We start from the raw sequence: 20,186 nt of genomic DNA, 5'->3' as shown, positions 1-20,186 counted from the left end.
TTTTTTTTGTTTATATTAATGCTTTGGCCTTTGAATGTTACGGAGTATTATATTGGAAAAAATGTTAAATTGGCCCCCTAAGTCAAGTGGATAATGCAATTTGGTCCCATAAGTGAAAAAAGCTTCATTCAAGCCCCTTAAACCGGTAAATTGTTCAATTAAATTCAATTTAACTTATTTATCAGGTTAAATCGATGCGGTGTTGACACATGTCCATTTTATTTTATTTTTTAAAACAAATATTTTTATTTATTAAAAAATTTAAAATATTATTTATTATAAATAAATAAATAATTTAAACAATTTTTTTTAAAAAAAAAAAAAACAGCCACCGTCTGTTTGCACCGAGCAGCCGTGGAGGAAGACGGCCATGGCCGACGAAGGAAAACGGCCATGGCCATCTTCATTCATTAGCTATGGTCGTCTTCCTTAGACGGCCGTGGTCGTCCTGCCGGACAGCCGGTGGCTGTTTTTTTTTTTTTTTTAATTAATTTATTTATTTATAATAAATAATATTTTAAAATTTTAATAAATAAAAACATTTATTTAAAAAAATAAAATAAAATGGACACGTGTCAACACCGCATCGATTTAACCTGATAAACAAGTCAAATTAGACTTAATTGAACAACTTTACTAGTTTAAGAGACTCGAATTGAGCTTTTTCACTTACGGGACCAAATTGCACTATGCACTTGATTTAGGGACAATTTGACACTTTTGCCTATTATATTAGAATCAATTACCTTAATTTTTATTTTTGTATTGTTAAAATATTTATTTCTATTATAGAATCATACACAATCAAACATCACTTTTGATAATCATTACAATATCACCATACTACCAAATATTCAAAATACTTTCCAATTCTGATTCCCAAACCAAACAAAACCTAACACATTATTGGCACCTTTACTCTTCAGTGTGATTCCTATCCAGTTGACCAGTTTCTCACTTTTTTCTCTACTTTCTCCGCTAACCCATTTCCATATCTCACAATCTCTGTTGCTTCTTTACGCTTTCCTTGTACGGACTACATCCCTCCATGTCAGGTCTGTCTCCTCTCTCCCTCCTTGTATGGCTGTATATGAGTGTATCACTTCTAATTCAGAAAGGATCTTTAGGGTTGCGTTTTTAATTTTTTTTTTTCAATGGATTGAATTCGAAATTGGGAGATTTTTTTATTACATTGATTTAGGGTTTAGACTGGCAGAGTAATGATCTTATTAATGTATTGTTTTTGGTAGTTCAGCTTGTGTATTTCTTTTGGTTGTTTGCTCATGCTAGCTAGTTTAGTTTTCATTGATCTCTATATTTTTTGTAGTGAAACCTGCGAACTGCGATCATTACTCGAGGGTAGGCACAGGGTAAACCTGCCTTGTAGTCCTACCCGGCAAAGGATCTTGAAGAAGTAAACCAGCTTAGGTTAGTCATAGTTGATCGGCAATCAAGGCCAATAGGCCGCTCCCATTGGGAATCAAACTTGTAATCATGTAACTACACCTCAACAGTTTGACCAACTTGGTTGGGGTTGATTGATTGATCTCTATATTGTATTGGTAGGCGGGTGAAAGTTCTTTTGTGGGATCTGATTCTGCTGCAAATTTTTCATGATTTCCTGCTGAATTGTTTACCATCTGTGTTGACTCATAGCAGAAAATGAAACACCATTCTTGGGGAAAGATGGTGGTGGTTCGGAAATGCAGCTCAAACGCTTCCACTTTTGGCTGCTATCAGCTCTTAATATCATTTTCATTCTTGCTGGTCAGGGGGGCGGTATTATTCTTGGAAGAATTTATTATGATAATGGTGGAAATAGTAAATGGATGTCCACTCTTGTTCAATCAGCTGGTTTCCCTGTTCTTTTGATTCCTTATTTTCTTATACCGTTGTCCAAAGAACACTCAGATTCATCTAACCAACCTCCGCCTCCTGTGATCAAAGTTACCATTATGTATTTCTTACTTGGTGCCCTGACAGCCGGGGAGAATATGCTGTATTCTGTTGCTTTGTTGTACCTCTCGGCCTCGACCTATTCCCTCATATGTGCAACGCAGCTAGCCTTTAATGCAGTTTTTTCTTTCTTCATTAATGGTCAAAAATTTACCGCGTTGATTTTTAACTCCGTGATTACCCTTACATTAGCTGCTTCTCTGCTAGCCATAAACGAGGACTCTGATAAGCCTTCGGGTGTCACTAGGTGGAAATATATGTTTGGAATTATAGTTGCTACAGCAGATTCTGCACTGTACTCCCTCATACTCTCACTGATGCAACTTTCATTTCAGAAAGTTATAAAAAAAGAAACGTTTCATGTGGTTCTGGAAATGCAAATATTTGTATCTCTGGTGGCCGCTGGCATCTCCACCACCGGACTGTTTGCTAGCGGGGAATGGAGGACTTTGTCGGGAGAAATGCACGCTTTCGCTGCAGGAAAAGCGGGCTACGTGCAGGTGTTGGTGTGGGCATGTTTAGGATGGCAGGTTTGTGCTGTTGGCGTCGTGGGTTTAATCTTTGTGGTGTCGTCGCTATTCTGCAACGTTATCAGCACGCTCTCGTTGGCTGTTACACCCATCGCTTCGGTGATCATCCTGCATGACAAGATGAATGGTGTCAAGATAATTGCCTTGCTAATGGCAATGTGGGGTTCTGGAAATTACATATATCAGAACTACTTGGATGATCTCAACGCAAGAAAAACACATCTTGCTTCTGCTGATACTGCAACTAATAGTTCATCTGGTAGTGGAGATGCTGTGTAGTGTATAGTTAACTCATTGTTTATTGTATCTATCATTGTTTATTGTATCTATCTACTCAAGTTGTATCTATCTATCTATACATCTATTCAAGTTGCTAGTCCACCATAATTCCTATAGGGACGGCCCACTGGACGGGGTGTGCGGCGTTCGAAGCTAGGGATTTCGCCTTTTGCACCCAAGTTGGTAGTGGGGATCCTGTAGTTGGCAAGGCGCGAAGGACTGGAGCTTGGCATGGGGGACCGAAGGGTGAGGCACGGGCAAGGGGCAAAGGACCACGAGGCCGGCCTTCAAGGTAGGACCCCCAGGTCGGCAGCCAATCGTTATATCGTGGATCAGGGGCAAGGGGCAAAGGACCCCAGGGCCGGCCTTCAAGGTAGGACCCCCGGGTCGGCAGCCAATCGTTATACCGTGGATCATGGGCAAGGGGCAAAGGACTCCGGGGCCGGCCTTCAAGGTAGGACCCCCAGGTCGGCAGCCAATCGTGGATCAGGGGCAAGGGGCAAAGGACCCGGGGCTGGCCTTCAAGTTAGGACCCCCAAGTCGGCAGCCAATCGTTATACCATGGATCAGAGGCAAGGGGCAAAGGACCTCGGGGCCGGCCTTCAAGGTAGGACCCCCAGGTCTGCAGCCAATCGTTATACCGTGGACCAGGACCACCCATATTAATTAATTCAATCATATTTCCCTTCAACCATAGACATTATGCGTAAACTATACCAACTTTTTCTTCACATAACACACTTTTTCTTCTTGTGCCATTTCCGAGTGCAAACTGAATTTTGCATTTTTGAATAACCTCAAATTATGTAAAGCAAATAATCTGATAAAAAACACTTACCACTTTAGTAATATTTTCAAAATAGTATTACAGTAATTTCAGTTCAATTAATACATTATGTATGAGGCTGTTAATCACCAGTCCACTGAATGAACACTTTACACAGTACACTGCAAGTTGGCTTCTTGCCTCCTTTATTCTTCACTGTGATTCTTCTCCATCTTTGCTGCCTCTTTATTACGCTTTCCTTGTACGGACTACATCCCTCCATGTCAGGTCTCTCTCCTCTCTCCCTCTCTCTCTCTCTCTCTCTCTATATATATATATATATATATATATATATATATATATATATATATATATATATATATATATATATATATATATATATATATATATATATATATATGGATTGAATTCGAAATCTTGGAGATTTTATCAATAGTATATATCTTTTGGTATTATATGTGGGGTCCACTTTTGATTTGGGTCGAGTCAGAGTAGATTCAGACTCTTCCTAGTCAGACGAAGAATTTGATATAATATATATTTAAAATGGATAATATATGAATGAGAAATTGATTCTCAAAGTCAACCTATTTAAAAGAAATCAAATTAAGCTTGGAGAGCATAAATTACAAAGGTTAAAGGTTAAGCTTAATTTAAATAATGTGCTGGCAGCATATACATTACGAAGTGATAAGAAGCATCAATTCGGTGCAGAAGCATCAATTCGGCACACGAATTGATGCTGTGGTCCACCGATTCGATGTTTGCCGCACCAATTCGTGCTGCACCGTTTTGATGTTTTTGGCATTATTTAGGTTAGGGATGTCAATTGAACCCGCACCCGACGGGGAACCCGATTCCCCGCCCCTACGGGGACGGAGATGGGGACAGAAATAGGGGATAGGGGATGGGGATGGGGGCAATTTTGAATTCCCCGCCGGGGACAGGGGCGGGGATGGGGAGTACTCTCCCCGCCCCGCCCCGTCCCCGATATATATATATATATATATATATATATATATATATATATATATATATATATATATAAATGTAGTACTTTGTATACAATATATATAATTTTAGAAGTATTCTTGTCATTGTATGTCATGCATATTTTTAAATAAAATGTTTAATTGTAAAATATTGAATACAACTTTGAGTTCGGGATGAATATATATGCGTTATTTATTTAAATGTTTTTTAATGTTTAATTTTTATTTTTTTTTATAACTTGTTAACGGGGTGGGGATTTCCCGTCCCCGAATAATCCCCGTGGGGATGGGGATGGGGGGAATTTTTCATTCCCCGGCGGGGATGGGGATGGGGACGGGGAATGGGAAGAAAGTCGGGGACGGGGATGGGGGTTATGTCCCCCGCCCCCACCCCGCCCCGTTGACATCCCTAATTTAGGTGCAATTTTCAGTCCCAATTCGTTAACTTTTTGTAAGTATAGAGTTTTTGGTTACTTAGGTGTTTTGAAACAGATCGTTATGGTCGGTACAAATTAATTGAATATTAAGTTTATGACTGTTGATATTATTACTATAATAAGTACGGCCGTTTTAATTGAATTAATGTTGGTTAATGTGCTATGAATAGGCTAACTAAACATCTTTTCCCTACAAATACTAGTTGTTGGCATAATGATTTTGAACTCGTGCATTTTGAACCTCTCAAATCTCTTCATTTTCTTCTCCACTCTCAACTATTGTTTTGATACGAAGGAGAAATTTTGCCAACAATTTCGTAAAATATTGGAGTGCTCAACTTGTGTTCTTGTTCGCCGGGCTTTGGGTTTGAGTGCTCGAACGCCAAAGTTGTAGTTCGTTTTATCCTAGGAGACTGACGCCACAACACTCCTAGCACCCTCAGGAGGTGGCGAATTTGTTTTAAGGAGAGTGTGTGTACACACGACTCGAGCTTCCTTTTCTTCTCATTGGGTTAAAACCTCAGGTTAGAAACTCTTTATTGTTTTATATATTTTTTTATTCTTAGTTTCGTACCAAGTGGTGGGATTAATCTCATAAAAACTAAATCCCTTGTACTACTTTCGTACTAGTTGTGGTTGGATTATATACCTCGTGTATATATATATATATATATATATATATATATATATATATATATATATATATATATATATATATATATATCTGTGTGTGTGTGTGTGTGTGTGTAATTTTGGTTTTGGTGTGTGTAATTTTGGTTTTGTACCAAAATTAGTTGGAATTAATATTCTATAAATTAAATATCATTTCTCGGTATAAATATATATTATATATATTTTGTGTATCGATTTATTTACCAATTATCCAACAAACACAACTTAACAAATTGGCCCGACAGAAATATCATGTCACACTGTTTGAATGATTCACGATTTACTTTTCTCATTAATTTTTTTCTCAAAAAAATTAGAATTAGTGTGGTGTAAATTGAAACTTAGTAAATTAAAAAAAAAAAACAAAAATAAAAGGAATAAGAGTCAAATAGATCATCGAAGTACACACCATAATGCAATCAGACCACTGAACTTTAAAAAAAAAAAAAAAAAAAAAAAAAAAAAGCTACAACTGAATTCCTAAACTAACCAATTTCGTAGCATGTGTTAAGGTGTGTTTGGTTCTTGAAAATTAGAATGAGAATCAAATATTTCTCCTCTTCGCTGTGATCAAGTTGGCTTCTTTACTCTTCAGTGTGATTCCTATCCAGTTTCTCCGTTAACCCATTTCATATATCACAATCTCTGCCGCTTCTTTACGCTTTCCTTGTTCAGACTACATCCCTCCATGTCAGGTCTGTTTCCTCTCTCCCTCCCTGTATGGCTGTATATGAGTGTATCACTTCTAATTCAGAAAGGATCTTTAGGGTTACGTTTTTTATTTTTTATGGATTGAATTCGAAATATTGGAGTTTTTTTTAATTACATTGCTTTAGGGTTTAGCCTGGCAGAGTTATGATCTTGTTAATGTATTGTTTTTGGTAGTTCTGCTTGTGTATTTCTATTGGTTGTTTGCTTATGCTAGCTAGTTTACTTTTAATTGATCTCTATATATTTTTTAGTGAAACCTGCAATCATTACTCGAGTGTAGCCCTACCCGGCAAAGGATCTCGAAGAAGTAAACCAGCTTAGGTTAGTCATAGTTGATCGGCAATCAAGGCCAATAGGCCGCTCCCATTGGGAGTCGAACTTGTAATCATGCAGCTACCCATCAACAGTCTGACCAACTTGGTTGGGGTTGCCGGATTGGTCTCTATATTGTATTGGTAGGTGGGTGAAAGTTCTTTTGTGGGATCTGATTCTGCTGCAAATTTTTCATGATTTCTTGCTGAATTGTTTACCATCTGTGTTGATTCATAGCAGAAAATGAAAGACAGTGGTGGTTCAGAAATGCAGCTCAAAGGCTTCCACTTTTGGCTCCTATCAGCTCTTAATATCATTTTCCTTCTTGCTGGTCAGGGGGGCGGTATTATTCTTGGAAGAATTTACTATGATAATGGTGGAAATAGTAAATGGATGTCCACTCTTGTTCAATCAGCTGGTTTCCCTGTTCTTTTGATTCCTTATTTTCTTATACCGTTGTCCAAAGAACACTCAGATTCATCTAACCAACCTCCACCTCCGCCTTCTATGATCAAAGTTACTATTATCTATTTCTTACTTGGTGCCCTGACAGCCGGGGAGAATATGTTGTATTCTGTTGCTTTGTTGTACCTCTCGGCCTCGACCTATTCCCTCATATGTGCAACACAGCTAGCCTTTAATGCAGTTTTTTCTTACTTCATTAATGGTCAAAAATTTACCGCGTTGATTTTTAACTCCGTGATTACCCTTACATTAGCTGCTTCTTTGCTAGCCATAAACGAGGACTCTGATAAGCCTTCGGGTGTCACTAGGTGGAAATATATGTTTGGAATTATAGCTGCTATAGCAGATTCTGCAGTCTACTCCCTCATACTCTCACTGATGCAACTTTCATTTCAGAAAGTTATAAAGAAAGAAACGTTTCATGTGGTTCTGGAAATGCAAATATTTGTATCTCTGGTGGCCGCCTGCATCTCCACCATCGGACTGTTTGGTAGCGGGGAATGGAGGACTTTGTCGGGAGAAATGCACGCTTTTGCTGCCGGAAAAGCGGGGTACGTGCAGGTGTTGGTGTGGACGTGTTTAGGATGGCAGGTTTGTGCTGTTGGCGTCGTGGGTTTAATCTTTGTGGTGTCGTCGCTATTCTGCAATGTTATCAGCACGCTCTCGTTGGCTGTTACTCCCATCGCTTCGGTGATCATCCTGCATGACAAGATGAATGGTGTCAAGGTAATTGCCTTGATAATGGCAATGTGGGGTTCTGGAAATTACATATATCAGAACTACCTGGATGATCTCAAGGCAAGAAAAACACATCTTGCTTCTGCTGATACTGCAACTAATGTGGAGATGCTATAGTGTATAGCTTTGTTTAACTCATTGTTTATTGTATCTATCTATCCATGTATTCATGTTGCTTATTGCTAGTCCACCAGAATTCCTATAGGGACGGCCAGGGCGGAGCTACAGTGGGGGCAGTTGCCCCCTTCCCCCTACCCCATATATAACCCTGTATGTATATATGTATGTATATATAGTACAACATTAAACTAATAACACAAAGAATAAATTAGCCCAGATGGCCGAACACGCGTGTTACCTTAAGGAAGGGCGTAGGTTTGAATCTTTCTTATGGTTTGATTGCATATTTCTATGGCTATAATGACGGGCTTCAACACAATTATGCTTTCAAAATATATGTATATACTTTTATATTAATAATAAGATGTGTAATTTATAATGTGTTTTCTATTAATAATAATATGTGTAATTTATAATGTGTTTTTTATTAGAATTACTTTATCAAATTAATTATATTTTATATTTTGTTATAAATATTTTTTTTTTATTTTTTGCACATATCTAACAATTTTTATGGCTAACTTCAGATGTCTAATTTATAATGTGTTTTCTATTAATATTAAGATGTGTAATTTATAATGTGTTTTCTATTAATATTAAGATGTGTAATTTATAATGTGTTTTCTATTAGAATTATTTTATCAAATTAATTATGTTTCATATTTTGTTATAATTTTTTTTTCTCATATCTAACAATATTTATGGCTAACTTCTTAACTGTTTCATTTTTTTAAGCTATTCTTTTTGTTTTAATGTTTCACCTCCACTGAACAAAATTTCTGAATCCGTCATTGGAGACGGGGTGTGGGGCGTTCGAAGCTAAGAATTTTGCCTTTTGTACCCAAGTTGGTAGTGCACTAGTGGGGATCTTGTAGTTGCCAAGGTGCGAAGGACTGGAGCATGGCATTGGGGACCCAAGGGCAAGGCACGGGCAAGGGACAAAGGACCTCGGGGTCGACATTCAAGGTATGACCCCTGGGTCGACAGCCAATCATTATATCGTGGACCAGGGACCACCCGATTTAATTAATTAATTCAATCATATTTCCCTTAAACTATAGACATTATGCATCAACTATACCAACTTTTGCTTCACGTAACAAACTTTTTCTTCTTGTGTCTACATATTATTTATTCACACCATGTCATTTTCGAGTGCAAACTGAACTTTGCATTTTTGAATAACCTCAAATTATGTAAAGCAAATAATCTGATAAAAAACACTTACCACTTTAGTAATATTTCAGCAGTTATACCATGGACTTGGGTCCACTATATACAATTTACATACTGAATGTTCAGTATATAAAATTGTGAACATTCAATATATAAATGGTGTATTTTTAGATCCGAATATACTTTGTAAGGTGGACTTAGGTCCACAGAATAATTTATCGTCATATTTCCAAAATAGTATTACAGTAATTTCAATTCAATTAATTCTTCCCAAAAAAATTGTAAATCATGATAATGATTCTGTGAGACTCAATCTTGATCACTCTTTTCAAATTTCACCTCTATAACCAGCTGAGCTGTGTGGGCTTCAATTCAATTAATTAATACATGAGTAAATACCCAAAATGGTCCCTCGACTATAGCTAAATTCACAAATTGGTCATCGACTTTCAATTTCAACCAATTAAGTCCTTAATTTTACAATTTTAACACAATTTAGTCATCTGTCTATTTGACCGTTTGTTGACTGTGATTTTTGAGGATATATATGTAATTTCATGGTCTATCGTCGGGTTTTTAAGGTTCCGGTTGCATTTCCAGACCGCACTGTTACATTTGAATCCACTGTCGAAAGCAATCTACCAAATTCGGTCGCCTTTCTTCATCCTCCCTTTAGATTCAATGTAGTTGAGTTCGTACTAGAGCGATTAAGACGACTTGTTTCCGAACCAGTACAACGTCATCCTGGAGGCCTCCACGTGCTCCGACGAGAGCTGAAGGTTCTTCTGGAGATCGTCGATCACGGTCAACAAATGGTCAAATAGATAGAGGACCAAATCGTGTCAAAATTACAAAGTTAAGGACTTAATTGGTTGAAATTGAAAGTCGATGATCAATTTGTGAATTTAGCTATAGTCCAGGTTAATACATTATGTACCACTAGTGTACGAGGCGGTTAATCACCAGTGTCCAGTCCACTGAATGAACACATTCTACACTGCAAGTTGCCTCCTTAATTCTTCACTGTGATTCTTCTCCATCTCTGCCGCCTCTTTACGCTTTCCTTGTACGGACTACGTCTCTCCATGGCAGGTCTCTCTCCTCTCTCCCTCTCTCTATATCAGTGTATCGCCTCTGATTGAGAAACGATCTTATGGGCTTTTCTTTTGTTTTGTTATATATATATGGATTGAATTTGAAATCTTGGAGATTTTATCAAAAGTATATATCTTTTGGTATTATATTTCTTTTGAGTTTTTAGGTTTAGGAGTGATAATCTTGTTAATACATTGCTTTAGCGACTAGAGGTTTAGATTGATACGAACTCAGAGCATAACTACAACACCAACACAAAAGTTAGTTTAGAAGTGTAGGTTTAACCCAAAGATTATATATTTACTGGATTCTTATCCCTTCCTATTGGTGAAAATATGATGATTAATACATAAATTGTTGATATTTTTTGAATGATGTATATATGTGCTGTGGATATCTTTAAGTTCATATGAAGGGAGGAATGATCTTGCTCAAGAATTTGATTCCCATTCTCAATATTACCTCATAGTGAAATTGCTTAGTTTTTGGAAAAAGGGGAAAAGAGGAATCTATTTGTTCAATGAGTATTAATGATGGAAGCTGTTTGTTTCAGTTTAGCTCAACGTATCAGTGTTTTGGTAGTTCAGCTGGTCTATTTCTACTGTTTTTTTTTTTTAATGATTTCATGATGAATTGCTTACCATCTGCATGTATTGATTCATGGCAGACAATGAAGGTTATTCAAATGTCAGGCACCCGAACCCTGTTATGAAGCGCAAACAGCTCAACTTTTGGATCCTATTGGCTGTTAACGTGATTTTCCTTCTTGTGGGTCAGGCGGCTGCTATTATTCTTGGAAGAATTTACTATGATAATGGTGGAAATAGTAAATGGATGGCCACTCTTGTTCAAACAGCTGGTTTCCCTGTTCTTTTGATTCCTTATTTTCTTATTCCATCTCCCAAAGAACACACAGATTCACCAAACCAACCTCCGCCTTCTATCATCAAAGTTACCATAATCTATGTCTTGCTTGGTGCCATCATTGCCGGGGATAACATGCTATATTCTGTTGCACTATTGTACCTCTCAGCCTCGACCTATTCCCTCATATGTGCAACGCAGCTAGTCTTTAATGCGATTTTTTCTTTCTTCATTAACGGTCAAAAGTTTACAGCGTTGATTTTCAACTCGGTGATTGCCCTTACATTATCTGCTTCTCTGCTTGCGATCAACGAGGACTCTGATAAGCCTCCGGGTGTCACTACGAGGAAATATATATTTGGAATTATAGCTGCTATTGTAGCTTCTGGACTCTACTCCCTCATACTTTCACTGATGCAACTTTCATTTCAGAAAGTCATAAAGAAGGAAACGTTTTCTGTCGTTTTGGAAATGCAAATATTTACATCGCTCGTGGCCTCGGGTATCTCCACCGTTGGACTGTTTGCAAGCGGGGAATGGAGGACTCTGTCGGGAGAAATGCAGGGTTTTACTACAGGCAAAGCGGCCTATGTGCAGGTATTTGTATGGACAGCTGTGGGATGGCAGGTTTGTGCGGTTGGGGTCGTGGGTTTAATATTTGTGGTGTCGTCTCTGTTCTCCAATGTTATCAGCACGCTCTCTTTGGCGGTTACTCCCATCGCTTCGGTGATCATCTTGCATGACAAGATGAACGGTGTGAAGATGATTGCGTTGTTAATGGCAATGTGGGGTTTTGGGAATTATATACATCAGAACTACCTGGATGATCTCAATGCAAGAACACATTTTGCTTCTACTCATACTCCTATTGTTTCTTCTTGTTAGTCATCTTTTGTTTAGGTCAAGCAATATAAAGTTACTGCATAGAAACTCATTGTTCAGACTTCAGAAATCCATCTTATCAGAACTGTGTCTTGGTGTCATTAAGCTTCCTGTTTTATTGAATTTATGAAATATATACAATTCATACATGCTTGATTGGTTCTATAAACTTTATTATCATTTGATTTGGACCAACCATATGATTTATTCATTTTTCTTATCTGATCTGGTAGTGGATATGCTGTGTTGTATCTATCTGTACAAGTTGGTAGTGGGGATCCTGTAGTGTATAATTGTATATATATTCATTGCTCATTTCATAGGTTAAGTTATCATTTTCAACTCACTGGCATTAAAATTTGACTCATGCCTTGTGACCTGGCAAGATATTTCTTCATCAATCTGTACATTATTAAATTATTAAGTAATTTAGTCTTTTTACCACTTAGAAATATGATAAAATAAATGTGGACAGCCTCATAAACATTCATGCAATATATTTGAAAAATAATATATTTTGCCACTCTCGTTCGAGCCCGTTAATAACAATTAATTTATTACAGGAGACAATTTCTTTCTTGTACTTTCTTGTACTACGCTGATTTGCAGTAGTATTTAGTATGCCACAAATCAAAGTAAAAGAAACCGAACCAAACTACAAATCAAAGTAAAAGAAACTGAACCAAACTATAATGTTACCGAATGATTTATCATTTTTATTTTTAATATCGAAATACCGAAACCGAAAAAATCGAATTGAATCCCAAAACGCTCACCCCTAATATATACCACAAAAATGGCAACATCTTATTAGTTTTGCTGTAGAAATTACCTTGGCTTGACTACTAGAGATGCAACATATTTGTCACAGGTTTCTTGTCCTTAGGGTTTGTTCTTGATAGTCAAAGGACAAGAAACCTGTGACAAATATGTTGCATCTCTAGTAGTCAAGCCAAGGTAATTTCTACAGCAAAAACTAATAAGATGTTGCCATTTCTGTGGTATATATACTAAAACTCATGCCTTTTTGAGAGAGATAGTCCAAAGAAGATCAGTGTCAGATTGCACTGTTACCACTGATTCTTGGACAATATTTGATGTGCTGACTAAACCTCCAAACCTCATTTCAGTATTATCTGACAACAGAAAATGACAGAACACAGAATCAGAACTCAAGACTCTTCACTGTGGGTTTGCACTAAAGCCTAAAGGGAAGAGTGGCAGAAGGTCTTATCTTAACCATACTCATTGCTCACCTAGATTCCACTCGAGCCCAGTGGTTGTGGTGCTCCCGGAAGGCGATCCAATGGGAATGAGGCCGCAGTGTGGGCCTTCGACAGAGGGGTGAATATGGATCTCGTGATGATGGGTTTTCGGAAGAAGTTGGATGAGGCAATCATCGGACAGGAGAATTATTCGCGTGGTTGTGAAATGACAGAGGGCATTGACGTTTCCCATCTCATGATCAAACCTTCCACCAAGTGCTCCAACAACAAGAATGCATAACTACAATCATATAGAAATTGAGATCAATGCTACAGTTAAACTTTATGTCGATAAATCGCTCAAAAGAGACACTTTTTTTGTTCCATGATTCTGCTCAGGATATAAAATATAAAGTTGCATCTGAACAACAAACATTCCACCAATCCTAAATAGGATCAAAGGTGGGTGGAGGGAAACTAATCGATTAATTAGAGGAAAAGATTGATTTCACTGTTGTCTAGTATACATAGCATTTGGGTTTCTGTTATGGCTATAGATTATGGAACTTAAGAGAGATTGAAGTATTGAACTTACATTCGGGGTTTCCAGTTCAGGTAAATCACAAATGTAAGCAATGCATTTATGCATATCAGTGGTGTCCTGATCATGAGATTCATCAACAACCTTCGATCCCTGCACCGACTCAGAAAACTCCATGAACAAAAGGTAGAAAGCATTACGAGAATCTTGGATCTTCCCTAAGACAGATAAACAAACACCTCTATGGTCCTATATATGCAACAAAGAATGTGCCAGAAGAGTAACTCTGCAAGCTTACAAGGCCAGTATAAAACTCTTGAACTTCACTTCGGATCGAGTCCAGATCCCCTTTTATGACATCAGGTGTGTACCTGCAATGAAGGCTGTGATCTAATGCAAAATGCACTAAGAAACAAGAAAGCTACAATAAAGAAAAAAAAAAAAAAAAAGGCATCAAAGTCTATGGTTTCTGGGGAATTTGGGGCCTAGTTTGGATACCCAAATATGGGCTAAACACTTTCAACAGAGGTCAACAACAAAGGGCTAGAAGCCAAAAGCATAGCTCCAATAGACATATTTCTCTCTATGATTCCACTGCCAATAAAAGCCAAAAGAAACCATGAAAAGCAAGACTCTAAAAGCACATAACTGCAATATGCATAAAGATCTGACTGGGATGCATATCAAATATCACGATATTGAGCAAAAAGCCAAACCTTTTACGAACATCAGAGGCATCTTCATCAGGAAACAACTGCGGCAATTCATCGAACACTCTATTTGCACCCCCGTCGGCGCAGACACGAAGCCGTGCTGCGCTACACAACAACCCGCAACCATGAACACAAGAACGCGCAATTGTACGTAGCAGAAGATAAACCAGAAGGAGAGGAGAAAATTACCGTGCTTCCATAACAAATGAGTGAATCGAGGGAGGCTTTGGTTGAGGACGACAAGCGCGTACGTGGGAGCAGGGCGGTTGTCGGCGGCGGGAACGGTCGGGAGGAGGAAGGAGGAGGAATGAATCATTAGCCCCATTCGCACGGTTTTGCCGGAGCAGTTAAGCCGCAAGTCGCCGGAGAAAATGGGTTAATGGAGGTGGAAACACAACACTAAAATGGCGGTTGGGTCGTTGGTCAGACGACAAAGTTATCATAGTTTTTGACAAACAATCAAAACCGTGTCGGCCAGACAATTACGAGGAAGATAAAAGTGCGATAAATTTATGGAACACCGCCGGCCGTCCGCCATTGATTACACACTACAATATCCCCAAACACAGCATGTGGTCAATTCCCAGTTCCCAGAATTGTTATTTGTTACTGCGAAAATGATAACGAAAAGAGATTTTTTTTTTTTTTTTTTTTAAGAAACAAAAACAACCCATAAAGTCAACTCTAAAAGAGTAAATACAAAGTGTCATGTGAGTACAAAGCTCTTGACATATATTAGTTCTCGGAGTGGATCAGGTAAAAATATTATTTTTTATACGGTTAACATAAAAAGATGCATTTTAAGCATTAAAATGACGCATTTACGTACATAAATCACGCACAAACAAAGCGCCTTAAGACCACAAATCACGCACTTAATATTTTAAAATAATGCACCTTAAGTACATAAATCACGCACCTTAAGCACACAAACAAAGCACCTTAAGAATACAAATTACACACCTAAAATTTTAAAATGGAGTACCTTAAGTTTCAACAACTGACGCATCTTAAGCATACAAATCACGCACCTTAAGAAGGAAAATGACGCACCTAAAGTTTTAGGTCGACACACCTTAAGTTTCAAGAACTGACTCACCTTAAGAAGAAAAACCATTCACCTTAAATTTGACCTAGATACAAAAAGATCCAACTGTCATTTTGAACGTTAATTTAGACAAAATCAATAGCTCAAATTTAACCGCACGGAACACATCAAACTACTCGGGAGCCGAATTCTATATTAATCCTTTAGTAGAAAGAAAGAATTAAAAAGTAAACTATGTATAGTATGACTCATGGTTATTGAAATGGTTGGGATTAATAAGTAATAACTTGCCATTAATTGCTTAGCATAATAAGTTCCCACGTTTGTCCTGCTATCTACCGACTTGGATCGAAGTGGATAGGTCACACGCAATAATTGACTTTCAATTGGTTTGAATTCTTGGTTCATGGTGGATAGGTAGAATAAGTAAAATGTGTGAGGCCGGTTAATATTTGTTATCCACAAGTTGAGTGAATGAAATGTGACTATGTTATTTATTATTTGAATAACTAAAAAATAAAAATAAAAATAATAAAAACAGTCTAATCTATTTAATCTTAATGCTTCCACTTTTTTGAAGGAAACCTAAGTCAATGAACTTTAAGACACACCTCATCACAGCTCTATTTGACATATCTAACTAACAAACTAGTAGATAATAAGTAAGTGATTGAAATTAAATTAATAGTAAAATTAGTTGTTAAATATGTCAAATGTAAAAAGACATGAAATGATAAATTGAGATATTATAATGTTGATTAATGAATAATAGAAGGTGTCATTTAAAAAATAATTAAAAAAAAAAAAAAGACATAAAGATCCTGATCTTAACATCGAGACCAAGAAGGCAATTCATTTTTTCTCCTTGAATTGATGAATTGTTCATTTGTTGAGGACAAAATAGGGCAAATTATATCGTGCACCGCGATGCATAATGGATTATGTACCGGACTTCTAAACAATGTCGTGAAAAGAAACGGCACCCGTTTTGTGCCGTTTCGCAAAAAGTAACTCTGTTATTCAGTTTCATTTTGTATACACTGCAGTTTCATTTTGTATACAATTACAGTTTCATTTCGATATAACTACAGTTTCATTCGATATTTATACACTCAAATATGTAGAAATGTTATTTAATTTTATTTTATATACACTATAGTTTCATTAAAACACAACTACATTATCATTTCGATATAACTACAGTTTTATTGCACAATATACACTCAAATATGTGAAATGTTATTCAGTTTCATTTTATATACATAGTTTCATTTGATAATATAAAAATAATACGTGAAGCAGAGTCAGTTTAGACACACTGTAATTTCAGTCGGTAATTAATACACCAAACATGTGCACTCCTTTAACTGTAACAACGCAACATTTCATTACTTAAAGAAGCGGTGTCGTTTTTGGACCGCTGTCCACAGTATAATTGTACGCAAATTATGCTGTGCAACCGAATGCACCTTGCAAGGTGCATACGGTTGCAAAACGGCGCCGTTTTGGTTAAAAAAAAACGCGCGTCCCACTTAAAGAAGAAACCAGGTTCGATTCCCGGCAATAGCATTTTTATATATCCAGAAATTCATAACTATATATCCAGAAATTCATAACTATATATCCACAAATTCATAACTTTATATCCACAGTGAATGAATGAAGTAAAAATCCACAATGAATGAATGAATGAAGTAAAAATCCACAATGAATGAACTAAATATCCACAATGAATGAACTAAATATCAACATAGATTGAACTAAATATCCACAATGAATGAACTAAATATCCATAAATTCATAACTATATATCCAGAAATTCATAACTATATATCCATAAATTCATAACTATATATCCATAGTGAATGAATGAAGCAAATATCTACAATGAATGAACTAAATATCCACAATGAATGAACTAAATATCCATAAATTCATAACTATATATCTACAAATTTATAACTATATATCCAGAAATTCATAACTATATATCCACAATAATGCAATTGCCGAGAATCGAACATGATTTTTTTTTTTTTAAGTGGGATGCGCGTTTTTAGTCAAAACAACGTCGTTTTGCATCGTATGCACCATGCGCATGGTACATTCGGTTGCACAGCATAACTATTGATAATTGTAGATTTGTAGGGATAGTAAAAAACATTTGGGCCATATCATCCAACATTCAAACGATCCAATTGGATCTCCGGCCTGCTTCAATCTAAATACGGGTCCATTTAGTTGGATGGTTGACCCATTAACTGATCCGATTATTCATTTATTGCATATCATTTTCAAAATTATTTGAATAGAAATATAGTATTGTTCTCAATATATATATATATATATATATATATATATATATATATATATATATATATATATATATACATATACATACATATATATATATATATATATATATATATATATATATATATATATATATATAGTATTAGTTATATATTTGTTGGATCAAAAGGATGGGAGAGATTTCAGACAAAATTAAAACTATTAAAAGTGTTTACAATATGACCCAAATTCAATTAATCATAAAATGCGGAGTAATTCTGCTTATATTGATAAGGTGTCAAAGATCCTACCAAAAAAAAAAAAGAAAAAGGGATAAGGTGTCAAAGATCTTATTAGTTTAGTGGCATTAGTACGTGACTCTAAGAGTATGTTTGAATCACTACAAATGAAAATTAAATCTATAACGTCACCTACTAATTCAGCCAGGTTGCCTAAGCCTCATCAAATCCATCAATACATATAATCGGAACACTTTTTTTTTTTTTTTCCCTCATCTAGCGTAACATATTATGATTGACTAGCTAGCTCGCATGAGCAGCAGTTGGTCACAGAAGTGAACTTTGAGAACAATGGTCCGGAATCGAGTTTCATCAGTTGCAGTGTGGGAACAACGACATAAAGTGAAGGGGGTTCCTTGTATGCAGTAAACAAAGATCTAGCCTCTGTATTCAACTGAGTTATCATGATTTACGGAGCGTTATGTTGTGCATTGCATCATGCATGGTGCATACGGTACAAAAACGACGTCGTTTTGACGTCTAACTTTAAAAAAAAAAAATTAAAAATTCAGAATTGCATAACTACACATCCATAATTTCATCACATCCATAATTTCATAACTATACATCCAGAATTACATAACTACACATCCATAATTTCATAACTATAAATCCAGAATTGCATAACTACACATCCATAACTTCATAACTATACATCCAGAATTGCATAACTACACATCCATAACTTCATAACTATAAATCCAGAATCGCATAACTACACATCCATAACTTCATAACTACACATCCAGAATTGCATAACTATACATCCAGAATTGCATAACTATACATCCAGAATTTCATAACTAAAAATCCAGAATGAATGAACTAAAAAATGAATAACATAATGTTGTTGCTGGGAATTGAAACTGATTTTTTTTTAAGTAGGATGTTGGAAAAAATAGCTTAAAATGGCATGTTAAGTGGCTATTTTGTGGTACAATTATCAGTGGGGTCCACTTCCGATTTGGGTCGGGTCAAAGTGGATTCGGATACTTCGTAGTGAGACGAAGAGATTGATATATTGTACGCTCAAAACGGATAATGGGTGAATGAGATATTGATTCTCAAAGTAGACCCATTTGAGTTGGAAAATGAAGGGAAAAAGTGAGCTTTTGTCCCACATTGCTTTGGAATGAAGATTTTTCCCCCTTATATACAAGAGCTCTTTTGAAGCTTGTAGAATTGTATAGCATAGAGGCTCTCTCGCGCGAGGGGGGGGGGGGGGGTGGTGCAAATCAAATTCCAACTCGCAGAGATGGCTTGACACAAGCACCAAGGCCTTTCTGTGACCGTTGGGTTCAATTCTTACTGTTACGGAATTAATTCCAATCTTTATTTTTGAATGTTACAAGGGGGGTGCCTTAAAGTGCCTCATTAAAAGCTATTGGCTCCTTCACCCCTATATAAGAGAGGTAGTGAGAAGCATATTTTTAACAACACTACAGCACTATCACTGTACACGAAATATTGTTTTCCAACCTCAAAATTCTGCTTCTACTCCCTTTCTTTGCCTACTGTGTTCATAACCACGTCTTGCTCGTCGGATTCTTTGTTTGAGTGCTCAAACATTGAATCATTAGCAAGTTTTATCCTGAGAAGCCTAGGCCACAACGCTCCTAGCATCTTTGGGAGGTGGCAAATAAGGTTTTAAGGAATGAGTGCTCACTTGACTCTTGCAAAAACCCAACACCAAACACTAGCCAAATTTCTTCATATTTTCTTCTCTTCTTTCTAGAAAATAATAGTCAATTTTAATTTGATTATTATTTGTGTTTTTCTACCAACGGTACCAACATAGGACGCGCGTTTTGATGCAAAACGACGTCGTTTTTTCATCCATGCATGGTGCATACGGATGCACAACATAATTTGCCATGATTTACATCCTCTCATATGCTCTGTTGGGCGAGGCGTAGGACCCTTAGAGTTGGGGATTCAACATTTTAGGAACAACAATATTATCATTGACTAACTATCAAATTAATTTACTAATAACGAATTAATTAAAATACATCACACTAATCAAATGACACAAAACCAGAAAAAATTGTGAATTGATGGAGTGTACTAAC

At 36.6% G+C, this 20,186-nt stretch overlaps 3 protein-coding genes across 13 annotated transcripts; 2 read left to right on the top strand and 1 right to left on the bottom strand.

Annotated features, from left to right (window-relative positions):
- Nucleotides 1-931: 931 nt before the first annotated feature.
- On the top strand, nucleotides 932-2,867 carry LOC109182407 (probable purine permease 11). The gene is made up of 2 exons (XM_019332601.1): nucleotides 932-1,055; nucleotides 1,660-2,867. The coding sequence occupies exons 1-2, from the start codon at nucleotides 1,049-1,051 to the stop codon at nucleotides 2,763-2,765; spliced, it is 1,113 nt and encodes a 370-aa protein (XP_019188146.1). The 5' UTR covers nucleotides 932-1,048; the 3' UTR covers nucleotides 2,766-2,867.
- An 829-nt stretch (nucleotides 2,868-3,696) lies between these two features.
- On the top strand, nucleotides 3,697-12,165 carry LOC109182335 (probable purine permease 11). 10 transcript variants are annotated; one of them, XM_019332536.1, is made up of 3 exons: nucleotides 6,159-6,348; nucleotides 6,616-6,819; nucleotides 6,917-8,215. In XM_019332536.1, the coding sequence occupies exon 3, from the start codon at nucleotides 6,920-6,922 to the stop codon at nucleotides 7,994-7,996; it is 1,077 nt and encodes a 358-aa protein (XP_019188081.1). In that variant the 5' UTR covers nucleotides 6,159-6,348; nucleotides 6,616-6,819; nucleotides 6,917-6,919; the 3' UTR covers nucleotides 7,997-8,215. The 10 variants fall into 10 exon arrangements, with proteins under 10 accessions (XP_019188098.1, XP_019188059.1, XP_019188090.1 ...); XM_019332529.1 differs by having other exon boundaries at nucleotides 6,616-6,823; XM_019332553.1 differs by lacking the exons at nucleotides 6,159-6,348; nucleotides 6,616-6,819 and adding an exon at nucleotides 3,697-3,819.
- Nucleotides 12,166-12,555: 390 nt separating this feature from the next.
- LOC109182305 (thiamine pyrophosphokinase 1-like) lies at nucleotides 12,556-15,110 on the bottom strand. Of its 2 annotated transcripts, none has more exons than XM_019332446.1 (6): nucleotides 14,665-15,110; nucleotides 14,479-14,575; nucleotides 14,061-14,133; nucleotides 13,817-13,915; nucleotides 13,273-13,522; nucleotides 12,556-13,152 (listed from the first exon to the last, which is right to left on the bottom strand). In XM_019332446.1, the coding sequence occupies exons 1-6, from the start codon at nucleotides 14,798-14,800 to the stop codon at nucleotides 13,034-13,036; spliced, it is 774 nt and encodes a 257-aa protein (XP_019187991.1). In that variant the 5' UTR covers nucleotides 14,801-15,110; the 3' UTR covers nucleotides 12,556-13,033. The 2 variants fall into 2 exon arrangements, with proteins under 2 accessions (XP_019187991.1, XP_019187999.1); XM_019332454.1 differs by having other exon boundaries at nucleotides 14,479-14,580; nucleotides 14,665-14,775.
- Nucleotides 15,111-20,186: the final 5,076 nt, after the last annotated feature.

Source organism: Ipomoea nil, unplaced genomic scaffold (genome assembly GCF_001879475.1).
Source record: "Ipomoea nil cultivar Tokyo-kokei standard unplaced genomic scaffold, Asagao_1.1 scaffold0188, whole genome shotgun sequence".
Taxonomy (NCBI): Eukaryota; Viridiplantae; Streptophyta; class Magnoliopsida; order Solanales; family Convolvulaceae; genus Ipomoea; species Ipomoea nil.
The sequence above is the reverse complement of the archived record's forward strand: the minus strand, read 5'-3'. Positions and strand labels throughout refer to the sequence as shown.